Raw genomic sequence first — 16816 nt, forward strand, 5'->3', positions numbered from 1 at the left:
AGAGCTGGGCTGCAGCGATGGTTTACACTCTCCTTACCTAAAGGAATGTGAAAAGGCTTGCAATCTGCAAGAAGCCAGAGTAAGCATTAAAAAAGAAAGGAAGTTCTGGTAAATCTAAAACAATTAAATAACCTACTTTTTAAGAGCTGTGTAAAGTTTTAACTGAATTCTAAAGGGCTACACAATTGGGAGTTAGCACAGAAAGAAAAGAGCTTACCTAAAGTATATATAATGGTCAAAAGGGTTTAAGAGAGCTGTGTTTATTACATTGTATTGAAATGATAATAGTGCAAATACAATGAGCAAGTCATTGGGTATTTTTGGTACAAGTATAAGACCAGTTAACCAAACTTATTCAACCAACAAAATTCTGGTTGTAAAATCTACTTTCCCCACAAAAAGAAAACACAAGGTCATGCAATCTGAAGGGTTTAAAAAAAACAAAACACATAAATCTTGCATGCCAACAGAAGCACAGCCAATTTAATCCACATTTGTCATTTTCAGCACTATTTTAATCCACATGGTGGGTGGCATGAGGTTACTGGTGGACACAAAAGCACTCTGAAGCAGTTTTATCAAAATGACCAGGAAAATTCTGCAGACACATTGAAAATAAAATGCAAAATAAATAGCTCAAAACAAGATTTTGGCCTGGGCATGAACATAGATATTACAAAGGAGTACACAAATGAGTATGTGGCAAGCACACCAGGGGCTAAAGATGCACCACCCGGAAGTGAGGGCAGGACTCAGTGCTCCCAGGCTCATCCCCGCCAGACACCAGGCTCCACGCACAACCACAGGTCTGCAGCCACATACTTACCCCATGTGATCAAGAAGGGCTAAAAGGAGGAGAGTTCACAACCAGAATTTTTCAACAACTTGAAATGTATTCATAAGACAATCAGTTTGAAGGCTATGCCTAGAAGGATTTAGGGATGCATTTCAGGCCCTGGTTTGAAGGAGGGCTCTTCCTCATCCAAACGGAGGGGAGTCCAACATCAGCCAGTACCAGGCAGGAAAGAGATGCAACCATGATAACAGATTTTAATCTGCCTCATCCTAACTAAGCAAGGAAAAATGAGGACGTACTTTACATCTTCCAGCTTTTTGGTGATGACAGAGCCAACAGACGAAAAAGCAGCTGAAGCCTTCTGTCCAGCCTGAGATAAGGTTTCAGAGGTCTTCTTGTACCTATATCAAATTATAAAAGAACAGAGCAAAGAAAGTAAGCCAACCTTTCCAATATCCATTATTTGGTGACAGAGGATCAAATGGTTAGATGGCATCACCGACTCAATGGACCCATGTGTGTGTGCTAAGTTGCTTCAACTGTGCCCGACTCTTTGTGACCCTGCTACTGCTGTGACCCTTCTAAGCCACTTCAGTCATGTCCGACTCTTAGCAACCCCATGGACTGCAGCCTACCAGGCTCCTCTGCCTATGGGATTTTCCAGGCAAGAGTATTGGAGTGGGGTGCCATTGCCTTCTCTGCTTTGTGACCCTATGTAGCAGCAAACTCTGGGAGATAGTGAAGCCCCAGGGAACCCTTGCGTGCTGCAGTCCATGGGGTTGCAAAGAGTTGGACGCGACTTAGCGACTGAACAACAACAATCTTTCTAATATCCATTACATAGAGTTCAGTGATCACCACCTCTTGGAGAACTCTCAAGAAAAAAAAAAAATAGAACATCCAAAATTCTTCATGACTGCCAAGTCAACATCATCACATCATTTTTTACTTAACCACCATTTCAAACACAACCTTTTGCAGCACCCTAGCACAGCTAGAAAGGCCTGTAAAAAGGCAAGGCTGAAGAAATCTGGGTAAGAGTTAAAAACAGTTATGAAGCCAAGATTAAAATGGGCCAGAGGTTAAATGAAACTGTATCTCTGATTTTTTTTCCTTTTTCACTTAAGCTAACAAAACAAAAATGAAATCAAATTCCTCACATTCCTTTCACAACTTTATTTTCTAAAAAGGGACCAGAAGTAAGGTGGGATTCAGGAGTACTTTTTGTCACCCAAATCAATTTGGGGCAGCATAAAGAGATTTTTCAGTTCTCCCTGTATGTAGAGTTACCAAATAAGGACTGGTGCATTCTCGACAGGGTATGTAAAAGGTACAACACTTCAAATGACTCAAGTGGGATATTTGCTGTAGCACAAAGCAGAAAATTTACCACCTCCCTCCTCCCATCTATGCAGGGATTAGTGAAGGGAAAAACTAAAACAGACAAAAGAATATGGTTCTTACCCCAAAGAGGTTAAGATCCCCACATTGTAGAAAGGGATGTTCAGGCATTTTTACTTACCTTGTCAAGATCAAATACCAAAAAAGAGAAAAAGAGAAAATGTTTAAGATGATACAAGGAATGGCATCCGGCATGTTCTTCCGCTGCCTACTTATATGGATAGAAAGAGAACCCAAGCGGGTAGGTACCCCTGTACTGTCGCATTAGGACGCAGTCAGCCTCGCTGGTGCTGGTCACCAGCTCAGCAGACAAGACTGCATAGAGAATACCTTTTGGAGACTCAGGAAACAAAGCTGCATCTTGATAATGCTGTACCAAAACCGTGTGATCAAAAAGGACCAGAAGATTAAGGAGTGGTCCTCTGCCATTGGCACACATCAAAGATGGTGACCTGAGAGAGTCTCATGCTGTGTATAGAGAAGGGTTAAAAAAAAAATAAAAAGACTGGCTCTGTACTTGGCCAGATCTTAGTTCAAATCGTGCCTCCAGACTTTGAGAGATTTGCGACCTCAACACTGATCTGATCCTGTTTCCTTATCTACGGCTATCTCACTACCCACTCTACTGGGTTATTCTGAGGACCAAGTAACTCATGTATATATCTGGTAAGTCAGTATATAACATTTTAAGAGCTTAGATTTTATTTCCTCAACTCACACAGGAGGCTGGTTTTCTCTCTATACCCTAGAACAGTCCAAAAGAACAGTTGGAGAAGACTCAGATACACTTGAGAACAGGCATGGTGGGGAAGGTTGCCCTGCACAGTACAGACAAAAGCTGCAGAAACCTCCTCAGTCCCTTTCCACCCCACCCCGCTTCCAGACAAAAAGAGCAAAATGTCCTCTACGTTCTCTAGAAAAAGGAAGGGTCAAGGGCACATACGCAGATGTAGCTGTCACATCTTGCCACCCTTTGGCAATGTTCTGTTTTAGTTCCTGTAGTGAATTGATCCCAAGTTTCCGCTTGATCTCCGCTAGGTGCTTCTCTTTTGCTGCTAACACTTGAGACAGAGTCTGGATTTCTTCTTCTACCTGCAAGGAGTGGGGTTGGGGTAGGAATAAAGTCAAAGAGTTAAGATGATAAGCCCAAAATTATACTCAAAATTCCAGTCGTTTTAAAACATTTTGGATTCATTTCTCTGCCTCTTTTAAAATATGTTAAGCAAAGGGGTTGCTTGTTGATCTCTCCTGTAAAGCTGCTTTTCTCTCTTCCTATATTTCAGTCTTGAGCTGTTCTCAGTCTCTCCCCTCTTCCTATGCTTCCTTACTCAGTTTTGTCATAGAGGCTCAGGGTTCAAACCTTTACGCAGCTAATATTCAAATTATTCTAACAGCTACTCTCTTGACTGCTGGGTCTGCATTTTATTAAAATTATTCTAACAGCTACTCTCCTGACTGCTGGGTCTGCATCTCCAGCTGAACACTGCTGCTTGAATGCCCATAAAAACTCACATTTATGTATCAAGTGAAACTAATCTGAAGTGAAAAGTGAAAGTGTTAGTTGCTCAGTTGTATCTAACTCTTTGCAATCTCATGGACTGTAGGCTACCAGGCTTCTCTTGTCCATGGGATTCTCCAGGGAAGAAGACTGGAGTGGGAAGTCATTCCCTTCTCCAAGGGTTCTTCCTGACCCAGGGATCAACCACCCAAACAATCTGAATTCCCACCAATACATATAACCATGTCAAATCAAAACAGCCATATTGCATATTTCATATAAGATTATGCATGCATACATGCTAAGTCCCTTCAGTAGTGTCCGACTCTTTATGACCCCAGTCCACAGACTATAACCCACCAGACTCTTCTGTCCACAGGATTCTCTAGGCAAGAATACTGGAGTGGGTTGCCATTCCCTCCTCCAGGGGATCTTCCCAACACAGGGGCCGAACACATGTCTCTTGCATCTCCTTCACTGGCAGGTGGGTTTGTTTTTTTGTTTTTTTTGTTTTTTTTTACCACTAGCACTACCGGGAAAGCCCCATATGAGTTTATACTTCCAATATGAATCACAGTTCATACTGTCAAATCTTTGAAGCTGTCAAAGTCACAGGCATAAATAAAACACACTCTCTTCCAGAGCCCTGCAGAAGTGTGGGCCCCTCCGATGCTGACTGACCAGCCTCAGCTTGGTGGTTAGAAATAGGCTCCTGACCCATCAAGTGGCTACTAGCCAGTGAATTGCCTGATGTGCCAAGGGATGCTCGAATAATCAGAGTCTCATTCAGGAATGTAGTTTGAGAAACTAAGATCACATTGGGAGGAGAAACTGAAAAGACTTGGATAAAGAAGCCCTGAAGGACAGGTGGGGCACAGCAAGATTATGTGATGTTACAGAAGCCAAACCTATAAACAGAAGCTATGAAGCAAAAAAAAAAAAAAAAAAGAGTAGAGGAAAAGTCACAGCTAGGAAAACAGAGGGAAAGGGGAGACCCACAGAGAGAAACAGACACCCAAGACTTTTGTCCTAGAAGTCGAAAAACTCGGGTCCCTGAAATATAGTTGGCCCTCTGTATCCACAGGTTCCACATTCACAGACACGACCAACTGCAGATTGAAAACATTCAGGGGAAAAAAGTTCCAGAAAGTTTCACAAAGCAATATCTTGAAACTGCCATATACTGGCACTTATTTACATAGCATTTACTTTGCACTAGGTATTATAAGTAATCTAGGGATTATTTAAAACATATGGAAGGATGTGCATAGGTTATATGCAAATACTATACCATTTTATATAAGGGACTTGAGCATCTGTAGATTTTGATATTCACAGGGGTCCTGGAACCCACCCCCTGCAGACACTGAGGGATGACTGTATGTTCATTAATATTCAAGACCCTCAGAAGGAAGCTTCTCTAGGCTTGTTACAAAGCCATATCTCAGTCTTGACCTACACAACACTTCCATGAGTTCAAAGACAGCATGGCCTTTAAAAACAACATAGAGTATTGTTAAGCGAACTGAGAACACTCAACAAAAGGAAAGAAGAATAAATCAAAAGTGATGTGGCTGCCAAAAAATCCCCAAATAACATACTCTTAGATGGCATTAATTATAATACAGGTCCAGAACAAAGATAATCATCCATGCTTATGTGACTCCAAGCTTCCCTGGTGGCTCAGATGGTAAAGAAGATGCCTGTGATACAGGAGACCTGGGTTCAATCCTTGGGTCAGGAAGATACCCTGGAGAAGGCAATGGGAACCCACTCCAGTATTCCTGGGTAGAAAATTTCATGGACAGAGGAGCCTGGTGGGCTACATGGGTTCCATGGGGGTGAGCTACATGGGGTTCATGGGGTTGCAGAGTCAGACATAACTGAGCAACTAACACAGTCTATAAGATAGGACTCCACAAATTATACCTGTTTTTGGAAGTCACATTTTGAGAAATATTAACAAAGTGAAGTACAAGAGAAAAACGCAACAATAAATGTATGAATGAATAAGGTTCAAAATCAAGTAAATTAAATGATTTGCTGCAAGTCACTAAGCTAATAATGCAGGAATCAGAATTTTAACTCAGGTTTTCTGATTCCACTTCTCAGTTTACTGGCTAATTCTCATTGCACATTGTTAGCTTTCTAATACTTTTCTTTACCTAAACTACAAATGTTCACATACTTCAAAGAGTAGACTTAAATGTTTAAGTTTTGTACCCCTTGACACATCTCTGAAGTATTCACTTGCCCTAATGAAACTTAGAAAGAAAGACCACTGTAAATCTTTCTGAACAATACATGACCCAATATATTCCCTGCTTTTGTTGGTAATTGTGTGCTAATATACCTAGCTCAATCTCAGCACACTAGAGCGACAATTTCTTAATTCAACATTTATATATATGTGTGTGTGTGTGTGTATACACACACATAAGAATCTCTGACATGAATCAAGAAAACTGGAATAATGAGTAGAAAAATTACTACAAAGCTATGGTAATCAAGATTGTATGGTAGACTTGAGAGTCCAGAAATAAACCCATACATTTATGGTCAACTGATTTTCAACAAAGATACCAAGGAATTCAGTGGAAAACAGTAATTTTATTCCACAAATGGTGCTAGGACAACTTAATTTCCATATGCAAAAGAAAGAAGTGGGACCTCTAAGTCAGACCATATGTATAAAGATGGATCAGAGAAATCTAAGTGAAAGAGCTAAATTATAAAACTTTAAGAAGAAAATAGAGAGGTAAGTCTAAATAATCTCAGATTAGGCAGCATCTCTTAGATATGATACCTCACGCACGAAAACCAAAAAATAAACCAATAGCAACAAATTTTAAAACTGATGTGCTTCAAAGGATACCATCATAAAAGTAAAAAGACAGCTAACAGAACTGGGAAAATGTTTTCAAATGACAAATCTGATAAGGATCCAGTATGCAAAATATATTTAAAAAAACACAGCTCAATAATAGAAAAGCAAATATCCAATTAAAATGGATAATGGATTTAAATAGACATTTCACCAAAGAAATACATAAATGACCACATATGAAAAGATCACCAATACCATTCATTCGTAATTAGAGAAGTTCAAATAAGACACCACTTCATCCCTACTAGTACAGTGTTCAGTAATCAGTAAGACAAACGGTACCAATAAGACAAATAATATCAAGCACTGACAAGGGTGCAGAGAACTTGGAACCCTCATACATTGCTGATTGGAATGTACAATTGTACTGTTTGGCAGCAAAACAGCATGACAGCTCCTCAAAAAGTTAAACATGAAGTTGCCGTATGACCCACAAATTTCATTCCTAGGTATGAAACAGGAGAACTGAAGGCACATGTTCACCAAAAAACCTGTACATGAATGTTCAGAGCAGTATTATTCACGACAGCCAAAAAGCAGAAACAATCTAAGTGTCCAACAGCTGATGAATGGATAAACAAAAGGTGGTGTATACTTACACAACAGAATATTATTCAGCCATAAAAAGGAATGAAGTACTGATAGGTACTGCAACATTGATGAACCTTAGAAACATTATATTAAATGAAAGAAGCCTGTCACAAAAGACCATGTGTTGTTTGATTCAAATTATAAGAAATGCCCTGAACAGGCAAATCTATGGAAACAAGTGAATTAGTGGTTGCCAGGGACAGGGGGAGGGAGGATTGGGGTGAACACTGGCAGGAAAAGGATTTCTTTTGGGGGTGAGGAAATGTTTTAGAATTAGATAGTACTGATACTTGTATAAACTTGTGAATATACAATGAACTATACACATTAAAATAATGAAATTTGATGTAAATTACATCTCAAAAAGAAGTTAAATAAAAATGGATGGAGGAGATTTTTATCTCTTAATTCCTACAACTATTTCAAGCAGTAACTCTAACATAAAAAGCAGAAAATTATGTTTTAAATGTAAATGATTTTATTACATCTAATTATTGGGATCATTATTACCATATTTTATTATGACGGCATAATCTATATATGATGGGAGGTAAAGTAAGAGTATGGGCTTCCATGGTGGCTCAGGGGTAAAGAATCTGCCTGTGACAGAGGAGCCACAGGAGATTCAGGTTTGATCCCTGAGTCAGGAAGATCCCCTGAAGAAGGGAATGGCAACCCTCTCCAACATTCTTGCCTGGAGAATCTCATGGACAGAGGAGCCTGGCAGGCTAAAGTTCATAGGGCTGCAAAGAGTTGGACATAACTGAAGAGACATAGCACACAAGCATGTAAAGTAATATATCTGCCATATCTCATGGAGTTTTCATAAAAATTGTATAAATTTCTGATCGAGTATAAATACTACACAAATAAAAAAGTAAGCACATGCATCAGAGTTCATGAGGACCTGGACACAAGACCCAATGTTGTAACATAAGACCTTTGACCTTAATCTTCATAATTTTGGATTAGGCAATGGTTTCTGACAAGTAACAACTAAAGCACAAGTCACTAAAGGAAAAAATTCAACTTCCTCAAAATTAAAAACTTGTGTGCTTCAAAGAGTGAAAAGGAAAACTGATAGAATGGGAGAAAGTGTTCACATAGCATATGTCTGATAACTTGTTAAATAACATTACATAATCCATTGGGAGATTTAGATCTCTGTTTCCTCCTCCGTCAAACCATAAAAATAGTAATACCTGCCTCATAACACTGTTACGAGGATTAATGAGAAAATGACTGTGAAGAGTTCAGCCACCCAGCAAGTAGTGTGTGCCTGCCATGCAGCAATAGTCTGTGAATATTTGTTGCTATTACTATTAAGTTAATATCATTGATAATGAAATAATTGTACTGAGGGCTGCAAGGATTTGGAAAAACTGTTCTCTCACATACTATGAGAAATCTTCTGGCTAGTGTTTTGGCCTTGTTGGTGTACACGGTAATGACTGTGTGCTTAACACCCAGTAGGCCCAGGGATTCTATTAATACTTCTAGGAATTTATTCTAAAGAACTAATTAAAGGACTTCCCTGGTGGCACAGTGGATAGGAATCTGCCTGCCAGTGCAGGGGACATAGGTTCGGTTCCTTGTATGGGAAGATTCCACGTGCTACAGAGCAACTAAACTCATGCACTGTAATCACTGAAGCCGGTGTGCCTAGAACCTGTGCTCTGCAACAACAGAATCCCCCGCAGTCAACAGCCCAAGCACCACAACAAAGAGGAGCCCCTACTCACTGCACCTAGAGAAAGCCCAAGCAAAGCAACAAAGACCCAGCACAACCAAAAGGAACAGAATTTTAAAAAAGAACTAATTAAAGAGGTGCTTAAAGGATTATATGTATCTCCATCAAAATACTGTTTATAATAGCAAAAAAAGGAAGTAACTGAAATGTTATGCCCATTAATTAAATGATATGCCCATTAATTAAAAATGGGCTTGCAGCAATTAAAAAAACAGGCTATTCTGCACCAATTTAAAATGAAATTGTAGAAGATTATTTACTGCCACAAATTTTTTTTTATATTCAATTAAGTGAAGAAAAGTTATAAATGTGTATTCTGATGTCTTCTTAAAATACTGAAATCTTATAGCAATACATACACAAAAAAAGTCTGGAAACAGATAATCTAAAACTTTTATGCTGTAAAGGTAATTTTGCTTTTCTTCAGTGTTTTTTGTTTTTACGATCAACATGTGCAACTTGTGTAAAAAGTACTTTTGTTTTCTCTTTTCAAAATAACAGTATTAGGCATGTACTAATACCAAATACTCTGTATTTTTCATTCTTACTCTCCTGATAGGGCTTATCACCAATTTGCCTTACCCATCCTATCCCCACCTAGTTTATAAAATCTGATGTAAAGAGGTAGATAGAACAAATAAGGAAACAGGAGATCTGAACACTATAAACCAACTATAAACAGAACACTTCACCCCAAAAACAATAGAATACACCTTCTTTTCAAATGTACATGAAACATTCTCCAGGACAAAGCATATCATTAGGCAACAAAACAAATCTCAATAAATTTAGAATCATACAAAATATCTTGACCAAACATAATGGAATAAATCTAGAAACCAGAAACAAAATGAAAACTAGAAAATTTATAAATTTATCCAGTTAAACAACATACTCCTAAGCCACCAATGAGTCAAAGAAGAAATCAAAAAGAAATTAGAAAATACTTTGAGACAAATGAAAACAAATACACAACATATTAAATCTTATGAGATGTAGTAAGAATAGTGCTCAGAGGGAAATTTATAGCTGTAAATGCCTACATTAAAAAAGAATATTTCAAATCGATAACCTAACTGTACACTCTTACAGAACTAGGAAAAGAAGAGCAAACTAAACCAAAGCTAACAAAAAGAAAGGAATTAAAGATTAAAGATAAACAGAAGAAAGAACAGAAAACCAATAGTGAAAAATCAATGAAATCAAAAGCTTTTCTTTAGAAAGATCAATGCAATTGGTAAACCTCTAGTCAGACTGACAGAAGGTTAAAAAAAAAGGAAGATGCAAATAACTAAACTCAAAAATGAAAGTGGTGACACTACCAACCTTATAGAAATAAAAAGATTGTAAAAGAATATTATGAACAATTATATGCCAATAAACTAGATAACCTAAATGAAATGAATGAATTCCTAGAAATTCACAAATGACTGAAACTGGCCAAGAAAAAATAGATGTCTGAACAGACTTATAACACATAAAAGATTGAATGAATAATTTAAAATTTCCCAACAAATAAAAGTCCAAAACAAGAAGGCTTCATTGGTGAATTCTACTAAACACTTAAAGAAGAATTTAAGCCAATCCTTCTCAAATTCTTCCACAAAAGAGAATGGAAAACTTCCTAACTCATTCCAAGAGGCCAGACACTACCATGATACAAAAAGCAGACAAAGATATAAGAAAAGAAAATTGCAAGTGGATCTCTCATGAATATAGGTGCCAAAATACTTAGTAAAACACCAGCAGACCAAATCCAAAACCATATTAAAAGGATTATACATCAAGGCCTAGAATACATATACCTAGGATAAAGTGAAATTTATTCTAGGAATGTAAGGATGATGCAAAATATGAAAATCAACTAATGTAATATACCATATTAATAGAATGAAGGGAAAAAATACACGATCATCTTAATAGGTGAAGAAAAGCATTTGACAAAATCCAGGACCCTTTCATGATAAAAATACTGAACAAACAATGAATAGAAGGGAACTACCTTAATATGAATAAGTGTATTTATAAAAACCAAGAGTTATCATCACACTGAATGATGAAAGACTGAAAGTATTTCCCCTAAGATTAGAAACAAGACAAGGATGCCCACTTTCACCACTGTCATTCAACCTAGTACTGGAGGTTTCAGCCAGAGCAATAGAGAAGAAAAATAAATAAAAGCGAACTAAAATGGAAAGGAAGAGTAAAACTACTTTTGACTGCAGATAACATTATGTTATATAGAGAAAATTCTTAAATAATTCACAAAAAATTTAATAGAGCTAATAAGCAAGTTCAGCAATGTTGCACAAGATTAATATGCAACCTTCAGTTGTATTAATATTTCTACACAGTAGCAATGAGAAATCTAAAAGTAAATTAGGAAAATTCTGGTTATAGTCACATCAAAAGAATAAGAACAACTTCAAAATAAAGTTAACTAAGGAAGTATAAGACTTGTGCCCTGAAAACTACAAAACATTGCTAAGCTAGAGAAGACCTAAATAAGTGGAAAGACACTCCATGTTCATGGATTGTGAGATTTAATATCGTTAAGATGATGACAATGTTAATTGTATTGTAATAAGATAATACTCCCCCAAATCAATCCTCAGATTCAGTAATAACCCTATCTAAATCCCAATGGCATTTTTTGTGTGTGTGGGTGGAAGTGTAGATTCTAAAAATTAATATAGAATTGCATGAGACTTTAAACAACAATTTTGACAAAGGAGAAAAAGGTGAAAAGGTCATACTTCTTGATTTTAAAACTTACTACAAAGCTATAGTAATCAAGAGTGTGGTACTCTAAGGACAGACATATAGATGAATATATCAGAATTGAGAATCCAGAAATAAACCTTTACATATACATGAACTGATTTTTGACAAGGATGCCAAGAGCATTCACTGATAGTCTCTTCAATGAATGGTAGTAAAAAACCTTCACATGTGAAAGAATGAAATTGAACCCTACCACAAGCGATATATAAAAATTAACTCAGTGGACCACAAGCTTAAATATAAGCTTTAGAAGAAAATATTGTGTAAATCTTTATGATCTAGTTTTGTAAATGGATCCTTAGATATAATGCTAAAAGGGCGAGCAACTAAAGAAAAAAAAAATGGACTTCATCACAGAATTTAAAACTTTTGTGCATTAAGACAGTATGAAGAAAGTGAAAAGACAATGTATAGAATGGGAGAAAATATTTGCAATTAATATATCTGATAAAGGATCTAGTTTCCAGATATATAAAAAGCTCTTATACCTCAACAACAAAAAGACAAATAATGTTTTAAAAATGTGGGAAAGGATTTGAATAGACTTTCTCCAAAAAAGGTACGTAAATGACTAATATGCCCATGAAAAGGTGCTCAATATCTTATTCATCAGTGAAATACAAACCAAAAGCACAACAAAATACCATTTTACAGTCACTAAGGTAGCTATAATCAAAAAGACAGAAAATAAAAAAGGTGGCAAGGATGTAGAGAAGCTGGTGATGGAATGTAAAACGGCAACCCTGCTGTGAAAACAGCTTGGCAATTCTCGAAAATAAAAGTTAAACATGGAATTACCATGTGATGAGCAATTCTACTTCTGGGTATACCCAAAGGAATTGGAAATGGGTATTCAAACGAGTACTTTTACACAAATATTCCTTAGCTCAGTATCTACAATAGTTAAAAGGTGGAAACCACCCAAATATCCACTCAACAGATGGACAAACAAAATATAATAGATACATACAAGAGAATATTATTCAGCCATTAAAAAGCAATGAAGTACCAATACAAGCTCAACAAGGATGAACCTCGAAAATATTATGCTAAACAAAACAAATCAGATACCAGAAATTACATGCTATGTGACTGCATTGAAATGAAATATCCAGAACAGGTAAATCCATAGAGATGGAAAGCAATTAGTTGTTGCCAGGGAATGAGGGAGGAAGAGTGGGCATGCCAGATTAGTGAGTATGGGGTCTCCCTTGGACGTGATGAAAATGTCTGGATAGAAATGATACTTGCACAACATTGTGAGTTTGCTAAATGCTACTCAGCTGTACACTTTGAAATGGCTGATTTTTTAAAAAAATTTTTAAAGACGAAGGGAGAGAGTGAGGAATGGAAAGAAAATTCAAAGAGCTTCTATCCACAACATTGCCAAAGGTAGAAAGAAGTCACCAGAGCAATTGAAAGCCAAGTGCATCAGGGCTAGTGAGGTCACTTAAAAGACATTCACTAGTAACCCTCATCCATTTCCAACTTCACCCTCTACTTCTCAGACCCACTTTACCCATAAATACCCTTCCTCATATTAAAAACCAACTGGTCTCTTATGTTCCCATTTCCTCCTCCTCACTCAAGCTCTCTAGGGTGAGTAAACACACATTGCTTTCTCTCCCCTGAAACTGACTATACACTATCACCAGGTACTTTAGGAAAACAAATGGTGACATATTTTAAGCGCAAAACGAAGCTCCAGAGGATGGCTCCTTTACCTTTGCAAGCTCTCTTCTCAGCTCCTCTCGCTCCTCCTCTGACAGAGTCTCAGTGGCACCAATTGTGGCAGCAACATCTTCTCCTTCCTCAGGTACTGGGTCTGTTCTCAGCAGACCTTGTTGAAGACAAAAAAAAAAAAAAAAAGGCTTGTAAGTATGAAAGCAAAGTAAAATTCTCCTTTGGACTCCTTCACAGCCTCAGCCAGAAGGAAGCCAGTGAGGTAAGAGCCATATCCCATCTTTCTGCCTTCAAAAGGCCTGGCTCTCCTAGGAAAGGACAAAAAAAAAAAAACAACTGATGAGCTAACTGCTAAAACCCACCAAATTACACTCTTTCAAAACTGGAATTTAGAAAATACAGCTTCTGTTCATTTCTCCAGTCACAATATACTTACTGCAAAGCAGAAGAGTTAAGAGGCCAAGAATGAGATCTTGCCAAGACTTTAAATGCTTAACTAGTAAATCAGCATGACTAATATTCACAGAAGGAGACTGTAAATGTCTTTAGCTTCCTCTACTAATCAGATTCAACTCTTACAGCCTCAGTGAAGAACCGCCTAAAGAAAGTGCATTCCATTTCTTTCCCTAGTGGAAGAAGGAGACACCTTCTTGTAATTTTTTAAAAATATGTCTCATCCACTCCAGGCAAGAGAATTCCATGGACAGAGGAGTCTGGCTGGCTACAGTCCATAGGGTCACAAAGAGTCGGACATGACTGAAATGACTTAGCATGCATGCACTCATCCACTCAAATTTCATGAACAAGCTTATGGTTGCCAGAGGGAAGGAAAAGGGAAAAGGATAATTAGGGAGTTTGGGATGTACATGTACACACTGCTTTATTTAAAATGGATAAACAACAAGGGCCTACTGTATAGCACATGGAATTCTACTCAATGTTATGTGGCAGCCTGGATGAGAGAGGAGTTTGGGGGAGAATGGATATATATATGTATGACTGAGTCCCTTCCCTGTTCACCTGAAACTATCACAACACTGTTAATTGGTTGCACCCCAACACAAAATAAAAAGTTTAAAATATAAAATTTTAAAAAATATGCCTCATCCAGATAACCCTTTAGAATAAAATCCTAATTTATATGCACACATGCTAAGTCACCAAATCACATCCTACTATTTGAAATCCCAGGGACTGCAGCCTGCCAGGCTCCTCTGTCCAGAGCATTTTCCAGGCAAGAATACTGGAGTGGGCTGCCATTTCCTACTCCAGGGGATCTTCCCAATCCAGGGCTTGAACTCGAGTCTCTTGCACTGGCAGGCAGATTCTTTACCACTGAGCCACCAGGGAAGCTCCTAATTTATCTAGGGTTGGCCAAAAAGTTCATCCGAGTTTTTCTGTAACATCTTATAGAACAATCCAAATGAACTTTTTGGCAAACACAATATATTCAGAGAAACGACCAACACCCATATAAAAGCTTTCTACATTATTTAAGACCAATCCTGCCACACCCACTGCCCTGAAACAACTGCCAGTGTCTACCCACCCACCAGGAAGAATTCTGTATTTCCAGAGGGCAGCCAGGGAGGCACCTGACTCTCAGAAACTCCCCCTTCTTCTGCCCAACCAACCAACCAACAAGGCTAAGGGCAAGTTCAGTGAGGCCCCTGAATCTTAGGTGCAGAATTTATGAGGGCAGTTAATTCAATATAAATAATTTTAATATTTTAATGCAACATTATTTTAAAAATCAAAGTTAATTCAAAGAATCCACGATGAACAAAATATCAAATTCTTAAACAGATAGGCTCAGTATGGCTGATTTTTCCTTTTTCCTCAGGTTCCAAGAGTGGCTATCATAGCACTGTTTCAGATCTTGTCTTTATTTAAAATGTTAGTATTTTGTTCATCATGCACGGATGCTTAGTCACATCTGACTCCTTGTGACCCCAGGGACTGTGGCCCACCAGGCTCCTCTGTCCATGGGATTCTCCAGGCAAGAATACTGTAGTGGGTTGCTGTGCCCTCCTCCAGATCTTTTGGACCCAGGGATCAAACCCTCATCTCCTGCACTGCAGGCAGATTCTTTCTTGCTGAGCCACAGGGGAAGCCCTTGTTCATCATGAATTGCTTCCATTTTAAAATTTCTTAATATAATGCATTAACATAATACTTATCTGGACTGCAGAGCTTTTTGATGCCCCCTTAAATTTTACACCTGAAACAAGGCCTCGACAAGGCCTCAATCACCTTTCCGTAGTCACTGTCTTGCCATCTGTTTCCATGGTTTGGGATTTTCAGTCTCCTCTGGCAACAGCTTTTTTTTTTTTTTTTTTTTAAGTCTTTATTGATTTTGTTACAATACTGCTTCTGTTTTATGTTTTGGTCCTCTAGCCATGAGGCATGTGGTATCCCAGCTCCCCGACCAGGAATTGAACCTGTACCTCTACATTGGAAGGCGAAGTCTTAGCCACTGGACCAGGAGGGAAGTCCCATGGCAAAGGATTTTTTGCAGAGGGAACCAGGGAAAGGTCTCCTCCTCTTCCTGCTCTTCACCTCTTTCCACCAGTGAGCATTACAGCAATCACACCAGCCCTCATGTCCCCTTCTGGGAAGGGCTAGCTCAACCATAGTGGCAATGTGGCATCCGCCCAGAGTAAGATGCCAGGCAGCAGATGACAGACTTAGCAGGCGGGCAGAGATGAAGGAGAGAGAACAAGCCTGCTGTTCAACAAGCAGCAAGCACCATGGCAAGCCCAGAAGTATTCATATGTCCATACGTACACTGAGTAAAATGTACAAAGACACTTGCTCCTGGTCTATTGTATATTCACTGCACAATAGCAGTCGATAATTAAAATGACAACAATCAATAGCATAACAGTGCCTACCTGAAAGATGTTTACAGAATTGTTAAAGGCATAAAAGTAATACAAATAAAACAGTTCAAAAACTGGAGTGGTGAATAGGATATGATTAAGTCCTCTCATGCAGAACGATATGTGACAGGTACAATCAGTGGGTGGAAAGGCTCAATGAATAGTTGCTTCTGCAGGTCCCTCCAACACATCTGCAAACGGATTGCCCAAGTCATGATCAAAATCTTATCATGTCACTCTCCAGCTTAAAGTGGATCCTTTAGTGGTTCCGTTATTTTCAAGGCAAAATTCAACCCCGTAGTTAGCACATAAACCTTACTGGACCCATCCCCTGCTATCTGGCACTGGAAGCTTGAGCCAAATCAGACTGTGCCAAGATGCTGTACTATGTACAGTCAGAAACCACAGAGGAGGGAACTCCCTGGTGGTCCAGAAGTTAGGACTCTGTGCTCTCACTACTGAGGGCCGGGTTTCAACCTCTGATTAGGGAATTAGGAGCTCACAAGACTCACGATGCAGTCAAAAAAAGAAAAAGAAACCAATG

General features: G+C 38.3%; 1 protein-coding gene across 7 annotated transcripts in view; it reads right to left on the minus strand.

Annotated features, from left to right (window-relative positions):
* Positions 1-16816, minus strand: part of TPD52 (tumor protein D52) — a 155743-nt gene that overhangs the window by 126561 nt on the left and 12366 nt on the right. For 2 of the 7 annotated variants that reach the window (XM_068983274.1, XM_068983280.1), the window contains exons 1-4: positions 15365-15377; positions 13432-13553; positions 3141-3289; positions 1096-1197 (exon numbers count right to left, since the gene is read on the minus strand). In XM_068983274.1, coding sequence (XP_068839375.1) covers positions 1096-1197; positions 3141-3289; positions 13432-13553; positions 15365-15377 — 386 coding nt within the window. Of the gene's footprint in view, positions 1-37; positions 65-1095; positions 1198-3140; positions 3290-13431; positions 13554-15364; positions 15378-16816 lie in introns of those variants that run through there. The other 5 variants (XM_068983278.1, XM_068983275.1, XM_068983277.1 and 2 more) reach the window with 3 other exon arrangements.

The sequence above is a fragment of the Capricornis sumatraensis genome, chromosome 11, assembly GCF_032405125.1.
Source record: "Capricornis sumatraensis isolate serow.1 chromosome 11, serow.2, whole genome shotgun sequence".
NCBI classification, from domain to species: Eukaryota; Metazoa; Chordata; class Mammalia; order Artiodactyla; family Bovidae; genus Capricornis; species Capricornis sumatraensis.